At 35.6% G+C, this 14,512-nt stretch overlaps 1 protein-coding gene and 1 pseudogene across 1 annotated transcript; both read left to right on the top strand.

The window, feature by feature from the left end:
- Positions 3,107-8,067, top strand: LOC109847151 (annotated as a pseudogene).
- Positions 8,696-12,603, top strand: LOC109847371 (U-box domain-containing protein 44-like). Its single transcript, XM_020416602.1, has 3 exons — positions 8,696-9,910; positions 10,069-10,369; positions 10,939-12,603. The coding sequence occupies exons 1-3, from the start codon at positions 9,233-9,235 to the stop codon at positions 12,393-12,395; spliced, it is 2,436 nt and encodes an 811-aa protein (XP_020272191.1). The 5' UTR covers positions 8,696-9,232; the 3' UTR covers positions 12,396-12,603.

Here is a 14,512-nt window from a genome sequence, read left to right as displayed (position 1 = left end):
TTGCAGAGGAATGATGACGCCCATAATGCATTTAGTGGCATTTATTACGAGGTGATTGGTCGACAATGCGCGGGAGGGGGCTCGAGGCTCGAGACATTTCGTCGTCTTTCTACTCGTCCGGTGGTCGAGAAGTACCGCCTTTTCAGTCGCATTCGCAAGATGTTAGCCAATTAGTCGGTCGAGTGGGATGATTAAGTAGTCGACTTAACCAGATGTCGACAAGTAACGCCTTTCTAGTCATCCTCACAAGATATCGACGTGTCGAGCAGACCGAATTGGGCCTTTGGTTATCTTTAAGCGCTGACTCGATTACGTATAATGTAGGACACTTGTTTGCCATTGATTGGAGATTATTTTTCATCACTAAAATGGCTATAATGGTGTTCATTAAAGTATAGTGATGAGAGTTTTAAGATGGTATCCGAGCCACTTTGCATACTTTTGAGAGTAAATTGCAGATAATCCTCCATTTGTCTGTTTGTTGATTAGCACTTATCACCCCTCAATTCGGAGGACAATTATACTATAAATTTATAACTTATATTTTATAAATTCTAGGCAATATAAAAATTTACTTATACAATAATCACAAAGATCTCAACACATAATATTTTTCATTATTATTTTCATATCAATACATAATTACTTTCTCTATTTTTATCATAAAAACTAACAAAGTACTATTAAGTTCAAACGGTAAGCCTTCATAATTGTTCTCTATGTTGTGTCATTTTTTATTGGATGGGGAGAACCTACATAAATTTGAAGTCCGCGAATAAGAAATTTAAATTTGAATGGGGCAAATAGACCCATACCTCTCGACATGGACCCTATTTATGAGTTCTATTAGGATAGTTGAAGGGTGATAAGTGCTACTACATCTATAGGTGAGATGGATCATCTACAATTTACTCTATTTCAGAAGGCAAATATTATTGCAGAAAAGCTGATGTCCAAGTCTCTAGCGAAAGAGGACCCTCCTCCGGAGGAATATTAGAACAAAAGATTAAGCTCCTCAATTTACAAAACTTGCAAGAGTTGGTGCACTTAAGTAGACTATAAGGTTTTGTTTAGTGGTGAGTTAAAGTATTAGGTACAAAGTATTAACTCGATTATATTAAGCAAACAACTTTTAACTGCAAGCATTAATAGGGTCCCCCCCTCTAGAAATCACCTTTAGGATAGAGTCATTTTATTGAAACCATATTTCGTTTAATTTATACATGAACCACTTTTAATGGGTTTTTTATTACAATCAACCACCTGGGCTCACTTTTTGGTCAATTTTTTTGGTTTTGTTGTAATAATTAGTTGTTAAATACCAAGTATATTAGAGAGATGATTCTTAATGGAGGTTAGGTGTGGTCAATTATTGAAAAAATTTAACTAAAAGGTGGGCGCATGTGTTTGATTGCAACAAAAAGCTATGTAAAGGTGGTTTATGTATTAATTGTAATTGAAAGATGATTTTTATAGAATGATCTATTTTAAAAGTGGTTTCTAGAAAAAAAAAACCACACTAATATAACCCGAGTAAAAATATTTTATAATTAATTTGGGTTAAAAGAAGGTTTACTAATCCATTTATATAGGTGGAGTAAGAGATAACTGTTTTTTACTCAAATGAGGGAATCGGGTTTACGAAAAACATTGGAAAGAAATTCATTGGATTGTAAAACCTGAAAAATCTTTTCCGGCAAACACTACCTCTCTCTTGCATTCTTTGTCATTATATTCAAAAAAAAATCAGATGCTTGCATATTGTTGACTATTATGTGTGATACTGAAATTAGTATTGCTGATTTATTTTTTTAATCAAAATACATATATCCTTTATCTAACTCATCCCGTATGATAGTTATAAATAGTGATGACAAATGAAAAATGCATGCTATAAGACATGAAAAATACTTCATAAAAAATATATGTTCTTGAAAATTTGCATACATTGACAAGGATATAAGATTTGTGTTTCACTAAAACAAGTGTAGGTTAAACTATTGAACCTTTCAATCTTGCTGAATTCTTGCATTTTTTTCTTCTTCTGAAACACCTTATTCAGACACTTAAAACTTGCAAAAGATTAACTTAATCAGAGTTCCTCATAAGTCATTCCACTCTTTTACTAAACGGAATTTTCTTAAGTCATTACTCATTAACAAACAACACATAAGAAGAGTATGACTCTAAACTTGTCTTCAGTCGTTTATTTGGACAAATCTTTATGCAGATGCTACCGTGACAAGTACTAACCTTCAGAGCTTGCTTTGTACTGTGTTTCTAAAACTTTGGCTTCAGAGTAGGCTCCAAAATACCCTCTGTCCCTGGATGTGAAGGTATTCAACTATAGAAGTGTTCTTACCACATAAGCTTAAGAAGGTTGAAGTTAAAAAGGTTTTGTTAAGAAAGTTGGGCTGTGGATTTTCCTTTCTTTTCTTTTCCCATTTATTTAAATTTTTTTGGTTCTTGAGGTCTACTAGATCTTTTACTATCCACGGATGACTAGTGTTCTCTACAAACTGTTTAAAAACCTTCATTTTGTAAGGGTCCGTTGTGAATGTTGACACAACATATAATGTCAGAAATGGATAGATTTATCATTGCTGCAAATGTAGCACTTTATGTGGAAGTTTAACAGGTAACTCCTCTGAATGTCACATGGAATTAGCTATTTGGTTCAGAGTAGTACCAAGGGCAAGAATATCTACTATCCTGAAGCACAGCGGGGTTTTATGTAAGTAACATTGTAGTTTTCTTTCTTTTTTTATCACTTAAAGTCATACTTTATTCTCACTTGATTCGCATGTAACTAAAGTACCTTCCCGCATATTTGCGCTTATTAGCAAGTAAGAACATTTTAGCGGCTGATAGTCGATTTACTACGAAGCTCTGGTTCTGGTTAGGGAGAAGAATCAGCTAGTATATCTAACTTGATGTAGTATACTTTCTCACTTACTCCGGATCTTAGTTAAGATTCTCTGTCTTCTAAAAGATAGTTGAAAGTTGAAACCTGTCTCTTGGTGATTCTTTTTTTTTTCTTTTCAGGGGAAAGATTGTTTTTCAGCAATACCAGGAAGTATTATTTTTCAGCAATACCAGGAAGTAAAAAATCCCAGAATATTCCAATTTCAATATTCAAAACACGGACTATGTTTATGGGCCGGGAAGGAACCATCTCTTTCTTCCGGGGCCTGTCAACATTCCTGAGCCTGTATTAAGGGCCATGAACAGGAACAATGAGGACTGTCGCTCTCCTGCTGTGCCCGCACTGACAAAAACTCTTCTTGGGGATGTTAAGAAAATCTTGAACTCCTTTTATAATTCCCGTGAAAGGTAGTAATTTAAGACTCATATATTTTTAAAATAGGTTATATCTGTTAATCTGATATTTCATTTGTTTCTAAACCTATGCAAAATAGTTAGTGGCCATATTTAAAAACAGTCATGATTTTCATTTCCAATAACCTGATGCATTTGACCAGCATAGTTTAAGTTCAGTAACTAATATGCAGTGCGCCATCATATGTGTAGGACATCAGGTTTGGTTCCTCAAGAAAATGATTTGGGAAAATACATGCATCATTATAAGTTATTCAGTGCATTGAGATGCACATTTCTTTCGAAGAACCTTTTAGTTTTGGCTATTTTGCTATTATGTTTTTTTTTCCTATTTGTTTGCGTCATCTTATTCTTTGAATGTTTTGCTTCCTGCATTGCGCATAATGCTTCTGGAAAGTGGTATTATCTTGTGCTAGGTACTGGAGCATGGGAAAGCGCATTGACAAACAGTTTCACTGGGGGACAGGATCATATCATTTCTCATCGGCCAATTTAGTCTTCTATGGAATGACCAACAACAATGACTGAAGTTTGATGTGGATGTCATTGGGAGTGATTGGGGACAGGGTGCAAATCTCAACATCTTGGCATCAAAACGGGCACAAGATCGGACTCATACTATCAAGGCTATTTGCATCGTTCATAATGAAACCGCAACAGGAGTCACCAATTGCTTGGAAACTGTAAGGAAATTACTTGGTAAGCTCTATACGTGCTATTTTTTCCTAATGTCACCTCCAATTTGTAGTTCATGTCGGTGCATTTTTGTATGAAAAGCTACTTTCATACTTTTGGAACTCTTAGTTCGTCATGTCTACAGTACATGACTGATCCAAATAATTGGATGCGGTAAACTTGGTGTGATCTTGATGCTTTAGTTGAGCCAGCTGTCCTTACTACTTCAAGTAATACTTCTATGCTTACACTGAAGTAATTCTGAAGGGAGAAGAATGTATTTATGATTTTCAAGTGAAATGGAGAAATCTTATGTGATAATATTTTCTTAGCTGTGAGTAGAGGCCACATTTTGTGTTGCTATTTAACTTGTACATTTGACTTTGGGACATAAAAATGTCCCTGTTTAAATTATTAAGAAGTAAATACTTTTGTTTATAGATAACACTAGATGATGATTTAATAAGTATTAGAAGAAAACTTTCAACAAAATTCAAGGAATACTTTTATATTTTTGGAGCTTGTGCAAGTGGAACAAATAGTCCTGGTAATACCCCATAGATGTGAATTGTCCAACACGGGACAAATGTTAGAAGGTTCGCTGGTATATAATAATTTAAATGAACATAAGAATTAACCTGAGCTAGCACCTTTGAGAGTGGAACTGTGAAAAAGAACCATGTATTAAGCATGTTCCGACTTTTAGGATGGGGAATGTCCTGACTAAGAAGCACAGGCATGTATGCTGGCCATGTACACGAGACACAAGTACGACATGGATATAGATTTGAGACACTGCCATTTTTACAAAATAGGACTTGAAACATCTCATGAGAATATGTATTCATATTAGAGAATTCATGTATGCGTTAACACAAAGACATGTCCGTGGAGCTAAATTTTTAGACAATATTTTACAATAATATAAAATATAATGGTCAAGTACATGCTAAAGTGCTAATCTAACACAGTTTTATGATTTTACAGAAGTTAAAACCTTGTTTCTCAACTTTTATCCAATAGCTAGATATCTGAAGTGGTCATAGTATTATTCAACAATATTTTAGTAGAAGTAATTTACTTTCTCAAACATGTTATTTTGTTAAAGAAATAACATTTATCCAAGAATTGTCCACCAAGTTGTTAATTGAAACACATATTACATAATTGAGAGATGTTTGAGAAGTGTCCTACACGTATCAAAGAATGCTCAAGAAAGTATTGATATCCAACATGGATTTCAGTGTGTTCTACACATGCCAACTTCAGAACGGAAGTGCTTGTTCTACATAGACTCCTAGAAAGCTTCGTACCCAGGATTTGAGATACGAGAAGTGTGTGGAACTAAGTCTGACATGAAAACTAGGTGTTATATGGAGTAAATTGCCGTACTACGTGGAGATGTGGTGGATCACCTCTTGAGTATGTGGAAGCTACATCTAGAATCCATATAGATGAGTCTCACTTAGCTGGGTGATATGTTAGTACGATGATAGAATGTCATACTCTGAATGTGCAGTGTTTGTAAACATCTAGTGATCAAGTGAATCATCCCACACTATCTAACATTTTCCTAGATGTGATTAGTTTAATGAAGAAGGTCTTCTAGTACATAATAATTTTTGTGAACTCAGGAATTAATTGTTCCTAGTTATTTATGAGAAGAATTCCATAGTTAAGTGTGCTCCAATTGAAAAAATTTCAGGGCAGGTGATTTTCTGGGAAATTCTCTCTAGGGGCGTTAAAATAAGTCTTATATGTGCTTAAAGGATCGACGATGAAATGATATCTATATAGAGACACACACATACACACACTATTTGACTCATTTATTCTTTTTCTTTTTTTATTTTTCTATTATTAAAAGTTTAAGGTAATTCCACTCATATGATTTACAGCATAATCTTATAATTCGAACTCAGAAATACTACACAAGCTTCTCTCTTTTGATAATTGAAGAAGTGTTGAGGGTGTATACATAGGATATGCTAAATAGCCTATAACGTACTAGTTACTACTATAACTAACTTCTTCACGTATGCCTTTTCTTGGACCAAGTTATACCTTAACTCCTTGTTTATAATGTAACTTTTATGTTGCAAAAAGATTAGCAAAGCTCTCCAGGCTTCCTCCGTACCTGCTTGTGTGCCATCACTTTGTTTTTCATCACCTCAAGTTTATTATCATAAAACATCTACCATTTCCTTTGACTACATTCTTAAGTTGGTCCAATCGTTCTATCTAATATCTGAGGGAAATATGTTTTTACCCCTAGTACCATATTTGTAGCTCATTTGTGTACTTGTTAATATTAGCAAAGGAAATTATCATGCTTTCTATATCATTTGGAATGCAGATAGTTATAGCCATCATGCACTGTTACTTGTTGATGGAGTCTCATCTATATGTGCTCTTGATTCTCGTTTGGATGAATTGGGGTGTTGATTGTAGTTTAATGGGCTCACAAAAAGCTCTTTCTTTACCTACTGGTATGGGTATTGTTTGTGCTAGTCCAAAAAGCCTTGGAAGCATGAAAAGAAGCTAAATCAGTTAAGGGTTTTCTCGACTGCAATGACTACTTGAAGTTCTATGAAATGGGAACTTACTGGCCCTACACTTCTTCAATCCAACTGCTGTATGGGCTTAGATAGAGCAGCCTTGGGTATTGTATTTGGAGAAGGCCTCGATAATGTGATTGCAAGGCATAGCCGTTTGGGGAAAGCCACAAGGTCTATCCACTTCAAAAACTTCATTTACGTTTTGAAAATTATATTAGGCCCGGGGTATTTTCAATTTCAAAAGACTTTTCCAAAACTTTTGAGGGTTTGCACGAAACCACCCGAAAATTTATAAGTTAGATTAAACCCCCTATGAACATTTTTCACTAAAATACATGACTGATGACAGTTAGTTTAAGTAATTATATGCCTTACACGTGATGTGTTTTGGAAAAAGCTTAACTGTACTTAATATGTCTACTATATTACCCTTTTCCTCTCTCCTATTTTCAAGGGTAGTTTAGACCTTTTAATATTCGTGTTGACACCATTTATGAAAATATTTAATCGTTCATGGTAGTTTTGAAAGTTCATGGGTTTTCTCTAATTTATAAACTTGAATGAGGTATGGTTTGTCCTCTTGAGTGCATCGATTATATCCATATATGTGCACTCATAGACACACAAACACACAGATAGATATGCACATGCCCATAGTTGAAATTGATACCAAACTGGTTGTGCAAAAGTATAACTGGGAGTATAATTTATTAATTGACATTTTTTTTTTGTAATTTATAAATTGGATAAACCCTCAGCCTCTCCCCAGATAGGAAAGATGAATTTTTAGTTGAGTTGTCTACGTCTCAAGTTGTTGCATATCTCATATAGATCATTTTAATAACTTTTTGTACCATCTAAATACTCAATAGTGTCAGAGCAAGTATCTCTGTTGGATCTCCACTATCTTGCTTAATTTGTGCAATTACTTCAATGAGTGAGATGCTGTATTGAATCCTCAGCTCAATAGACGTACTTTCACTATTATGTAAAAGGCCGTCTTAGAGATTAGTCCTGCTAAAACGCATTTCTCTCAGCAACTTTTCCGATCTCAGAAGTATCAAGGGCGTGTTTGATTGAAACGAAACAAGCTCATACAACGGCCGTGTCATCAACATGAAGCTTCTTTGGATATGTTGAATGATTTTGACCAAAGGATTTACAGTAGAACTTCAAGTTAACTGTAATAAGTTTTAGCTCGAGTACCATGTTACGTAACAACTTTCGCCAATAAGCTTAAGCTATTAGGTTATGCGCTAAAAGCATACATGCGAGACAACCACATACGACTGGTGTCGAAGAATCATTAATTTGGTTCATTAATAAAACAACCTCGGCCAACAAATAAGTGCTAAATTTTTTGGGGTCAAAATGAACATCTGAAGCACATGGAATAAAAATGAAGGAGAGTAGGACATAACAACATTTTATAAAATCGAGTTATCTGACCTTAAATATTTTTATGTTGTGCAGCTGCAACTATTGGGTTGTCTAAGTGGGGTGGAGATGATACTGAAGGATGTAGGTTGCCCTGTTAAACTTGGGAGTGGAGCGGCNTGCTGCCTATCTTCAGAACACCATCCCTACAATACCTTCTAGGATTAATTAGATAATGTAGCTACTGTTTTCTCTTCAAACTTTGTACATATACAAGTGCCCTCTGAAGACCAAACTCGTGTTCCTGTGAAGTTATCTGTTATGCCGATGTAACTTCCTCTTCAAAGATTTTAGTAGGTAATTCTGGTGTTGATGTGTTAACATGTTCAGTATTGCAGTGATTTTTTTGGTTTGAATCCTTGTTGAATGATAGGAGATGTGATGTGATTGGGGTTGAAACTTGAATTAAATGCAAATAGAAGGTGACGTTTGAGAGAGGGAATTTGGGTAGAGAATGAAGGCTGGGTCAATGAACTGGGGAAAATTAAGGAGCAAACGCATAGATATGGAAATGAGCACTGGAAGTCCACTTCTAAAGTTAATAAATTGGCTTGACTTACAAGGTAAGATGCCCTGTATTGGATGCAACAAGCTTAGCTAGCCCTGAGGCCAAATTAGACTGATCAAGATTAAAATAAAGGGTTAATTTATGGATAGACCCCTCGGTACGACAGCCTAATTGCAGATGGATCCGCTATAGTTCTAATGTTGCAGATGGAACCCCTGAATGAACTTTTCTGAAGAGTCAAAAAAATTCATTCTGAGGGTCTATACACAGAAATAGAACTATAGATCCGCAATTAACCCTTAAATAAATGCGTAAGAGATCAAGATTACAATCTTAAATAAAGTAATGGCTTCATCAGAGAACACGGAGAAACGGCAGCCTATCCCTCTCTCCAACAGAATCGACCCCAAACATTACCATCATCCCATCGATGTACAAACAACCAACTCTTCCATCACTGTCCCCTTAATTATATCCCACTTACCAAAAAAAACACTAACTAAATTACAAACTTGACCATTCCCGCGTTATTCCTCTCACTTTCACTCCCACTCTTTGTTCTCTTCACCTCAACTCTCCCATTTGACCGTTTCTCCTCTCTTTTTCCAATGCATTCTTCAAGTCTTTAATTGACTCCATTGCCGTCCTCCGTCCTCTCTTTCTATTAATTTCTCTCAAAATCTCCTCCTTTTTCGATCTGAACTAATCTCCAACCATGCCCGAGTCCTTGCCGTATCTCCTCTCGGGCATAATCTCCTCCATCGACGAAACTCTCTCAGTCTCTTCATCCTCTTCCTTCTCCGAGACCTTGAATCTTGCCCTCCCACCCTTTGCCTCCTTCATCGAACGGATGAAGCCGATCATTCAAGAATTGCACCAAAACGCCGATCCTGACATAGTCTCAATCAAGAGGGCTGTCGAGTCTCTCCACTCGCAGCTCAGGCGCACACAAGTTCTAATCAAGAACTGCAATGGGCCCCCTATATCTGCCAAATCGATGGAGAATTGTGTTCATGATCTCGGGAGGTGCCTTGGGCTATTGCTCATGGCTTGGATTGATGCACCGTGTGAGATTAGAGAGGGGATGGGGATGCTTCAGAAGGAAATGATGGCGACAAGGTTTGAGGAGGAGATGGAGATTGCAGAGGATGATGGTGTGGTTCGTGATATTGAGGATTTGATGGTGAGAGTGAAGAGAGGAGGGGAAGAGGTTGATACCATGATGGCATATTTGGAGCTCGGGGTTTTGATTAGGAAAGGATTGGTGGACGAGGAGGAGAACGGGAGGGTGATTTCGGTTCTGTTGAATCGTCTAGGGTGTGGTAAGAATGGTGAAAGGTTGAAGATCATCTTGCTATTGAGGAGCCTTGCTTGTCAAAATGATGAGAACAAGGTAGCATTTTGAATTTAAGATGGTAAAAATTCAGAAGGGTAAATTTCACCAAACCCGCCAAACTTCAGGGAGTTTTGTGAAATTTACCCGATTCAGGCTTGATCACTTCAATGTATCTCTCCCTAAATTTGTGTTGTGTATTTTGCATTGTTGTATAGGAGAAGATGGCAGGTATTGAGACTTTGTCTACAATTGTTCGCTCACTGACACGGGATATTGAAGAGAGTAGGGAAGCAGTAGGGCTGCTTAGGGATTTATCAGTCACTCAAAAGGTTCGACAAAGGATTGGAAGAGTGCAAGGATGCATTGTGATGCTCGTCACTCTTTTTAACGGAGATGACTGTCGAGCTTCCCATGATGCAGGGATGATACTGATGGCTTTGTCTAGCAACACGCAGAATGTACTACTAATGGCGGAGGCTGGTTACTTTATACCATTGGTTCAATACCTGAAGGAAGGTAATCTAAGAAAACCTTCAAGTTATATTTTGGATTTTGATGTTTCTGTCACAGTTATGTTGTGCTAATGTAACTCATAATGTTTTATCTTTCCCTTGTTAAGAAAAGATAGCAAAAAAAAAACTTCTATGAATTTCACTGTCATATAGGTTTCCTTAATAATATTGACATAATTCTGATATTTGGTTGTTTATTTATTTGCCTTATGTTCAGAGATTCTGAATGCACAATGAGTTTCTAAATTAGCCACTTTGAACAGTGTTCTTGCTTGAAGGACAGTTTAAATTACTCAATTTAAATTTTAATCAGATGTCTTTATTTATTTATTTGTTTGTTTAAGATACAACAAGAATTGCCCTTCTCAAGTCAATAAAGCCGAGGACCCTGCGTATCTGAAACTTATTGTAAAAAAGATTACTGAGTTGTTTGTAGAATGTCAATGTTAGTGCTGAACATAAGATCTACAGACCAACTATTTCTTTCATCTGTTCATGACTTAAAAATTAGAATGCCAAAAACTACACTCACATTCCTAATATGTGAATGAATTTTGGTTCACACATGTGCAGGTTCTCATATGAACAAGATTATTATGGCAACAGCAATCTCAAGAATGGAGCTCACAGACCAAATGAGATCAATCCTCGGAGAACTAGGCTGCATTGAGCCCCTAGTCAAAATGTTCACATCTGGAAAACTCGAAGCCAAGATGTCATCTTTAGGTGCAATACTCAATCTCTCAAGCTTAATACAAAATGTCAGATTCCTGATAGATGCAGGAATTGTACCTCCTTTACTTCAACTTCTATTCTCAGTTACTTCAGTCCTCCTCACTCTTCGTGAACCGGCTTCTGCCATTCTTGCAAGTTTAGCGAAATCTGAACTAATACTTATTCACAAAGATGCAGCTCATCAGATACTCTCGCTTCTAAATCTATCAAGCCCAATTATCCAGCTTCACTTGTTGAACGCTCTCAATAGCATTGCCAGTCACTCTAAATCTAAGAGAGTCAGAGCTAAAATGAATGAAAATGGAGCAATTCAGCTTCTCTTTCCTTTCCTAATCGAGAGTAGTCCTGAACTGAGGACTGTCGCATTGAATTTACTCTTTAATTTATCAGAAGATTTTACAGAAGAGTTAACTGATTTCCTCGGAGAAAACCATCTTAATATTTTGGTCGATATCATACGCACAACTGTATCAGAGAATGAGAAGGCCGCTGCTTTAGCTATACTAAGTAATCTGCTGATAAATGAAAAGAAAGCAACTGAAATTCTCATAAAAGCAAATTTGATTCCACTTCTAGTCTCTTTGATAGAGACTAACAGCACCATAGCTCCAACTACAACAAGGACTTGGCTGATTGAAAGCATTGCTGGTGTATTGATCAGGTTCACAGTCCCCTGGGACAAAAAGCTGCAGAAAATTTCAGCATCTCATGGAGTGATTCCTTGCCTTGTAAAATTACTATCAGATGGTTCAGCAATTGCCAAGTCTAGAGCAGCATCTTCATTGGCTCAATTGTCGCAAAACTCTCTCTCATTATGCAAGAATAAATCCTCAAGATGGTTTTGTGTCATTAACTCATCTGAATCATTCTGCGAGCTCCATAACGGACATTGTATAATCAAGAACACTTTCTGTATAGTAAAGGCCGGTGCAGTGTCGCCTTTGATAAGAATTTTGGAAGGTAAGGAGAGAGAAGCAGATGAAGCTGTTCTTAATGCTTTGTCTACATTGATGCAAGACGAAATATGGGAAAATGGGAGTAAACTTATCGAAAACTCATCGGGGGTTCAGACCATTATAAGGATTCTTGATATTGGGAGCTTGAAAGCTCAGGAGAAGGCAGTTTGGATGCTGGAGAGAATTTTCAGAAGTGATAGTTATAGAGAGAAGCATGGTGCACGTGCGCAGCTACTGCTTATTGATCTTGCACAGAAGGGAGATCCGAGTCTGAAACCGATGATTGCGAAGATTCTTGCTCATCTTGATCTCTTGCAGATGCAATCTAGTTATTTTTGATTGTTTCAATTTGTTATTAGAGAATTTGTGCATTTTCTTGTCAATACTATCTTTCTTTTTTCCTTAGCTCCTGTTACTTTTTTCCCCTGTGCTCATGTATAAAAGCTCTTGATAGAAACACAGGACACAAAAAATTGAAAGTACAAAAAGGATATAGTATTTCCTGTACAAGAAATATGTACAAGTGAAAGAATAGACTTGCACTCTTCGTGGAAAATTCCAGTGATCCTGTCATATCGTTAGCAGTATTTTTTTTTAAAATCGTTTTTAAGTGTATGTCGAATGCAATTTGAATCTGGATATGGTTCATCCAATACCATTTAAAATCTTTCTACATCGAAATTACAAAGTTATAGTGAGGGCCGAAAGATAATTTTATACTCTACTAGTTGGATTGCACGTGTAATGCACGTGGATTGATAAAATAGAATAAAAAAAGAAAATAAAGTTTTTTTGCGGGATTGATCATCAACACAATAATCTCTTCAAATGAAATATTGTCATTGTTTCCTTTAACCCAAACTATCGCCACGTGATCTACTATTTGTGAGTTATAAACACATTGGTCTAGTACTATATCTTTGTTTATTAGTATCTTAAAATATTTAAAAGATGAGTTTATTAGTATCTTAAAATCTTTAAAAGATGAGTGATCATTCAATTTGCAAATGAATTTTACATATGAATTTACTTGCAATATGTCCATTAAACTTTTAGTTGTGGTTTGAATCATATTCACATTAACTTTTAGTTGTAGTTTCACTCCTATTTACATTATCTAATATTCTTATTCAATTTTATAGCTCATTCTCCGTACCAGAGAAGTAAAACTGAATGTATGAAGAATTATTTTCTTACGTAATTAGAGCAAGGAGATTATGATATATTTTGCCATGTACTTTAAATATAAAAAATTTCTTTGATGCAAGGTCCCTATTAAATATTATCCCAAACAATGTGAATGGAAAATACTATTATAACTCACTTGCCTGGAGCAATTATATTGTACTAGTATTTATACCCATGCAAAGCACGGTTTCTAAAAGATTTTCTGCAAATATTGAATATGTTACCAAAATAAATATTTTTATACAATAAAGCAACTGCAGAATGCATACGTTCTCATATGAACATGGTTATATATTGGTGCCATATAACTGTCAAGTTCTCATGCGAACATGCTTATATATTGGTGTCATATAACTATTAGTTCAATATTCTCAAATAAATTCATTCATGACATACCTCAAGTGTAGCACAATCCACATCTAGTAAAAAAAAGGACTAATAGCATGAAATTGAATGTCAAAGATAAGTAATATCATATTCAAATATCTCATATATCAAACAATAAACTAAATGACATTGATCCAAAGAAGAAACTTTGAATCAAAGCCATACAAACTCCCGTAAAAACAAATCCAAAGCAGTATAGAACTCATAACATAATTGAAATGTGAGGCAAGGTAGGTCATGCAAATCATACTGCTAAAGGCGAAGAAGATGCAGAGCTTCTTGTTCAGAGGAAGGAGGAGCGAGGGAGTTTATTGGATACACATCAATAAACATCAATAAAAACAGAAATTGAAATAAACTTTAATGTCAAACATATTCAAAAAACTGATATTTTCTCTTTAATTTAATAGAACACAAGACTTACTAACAAACATTGATAACAATGAGGACTTTTAAAGTAACTTAAAATATAATTTGTCATTTATCCCATTGCAACCAAATTCTAAAATTGCAAGCAACATGCAATTGATAATTCGAAGGAAAACGTTGCCTACATTTCGAAGTCCTAATTATGGAATACAACCAAAGTATAAAACTTGATAATTCAATGACAAGCAAGACTATCAGGTCAAACATAAAAACTGTAACTTATGTGTACTACTGTTGGAAATGGGATACACTTAATAAGATGGATAGTCACCACTTTCTGAGTGGCTCTGAACTTATTGTCAACCATCAACAAATACAAACCTTTTGTGACCTAGAGGGCTAAGAACTTGATCATTGACTAAAATTTCAATTTGAGTTCAATATTTGTCCATAGAAAACTTCACTTTAGCTATAAATTTTGGTTTGAGTGTGTGCATCACCTGAAGAAACCG

This window comes from Asparagus officinalis, chromosome 7, assembly GCF_001876935.1.
Source record: "Asparagus officinalis chromosome 7, Aspof.V1, whole genome shotgun sequence".
NCBI lineage: Eukaryota > Viridiplantae > Streptophyta > Magnoliopsida > Asparagales > Asparagaceae > Asparagus > Asparagus officinalis.
This window is presented reverse-complemented; position numbering and strand designations above follow the sequence as displayed.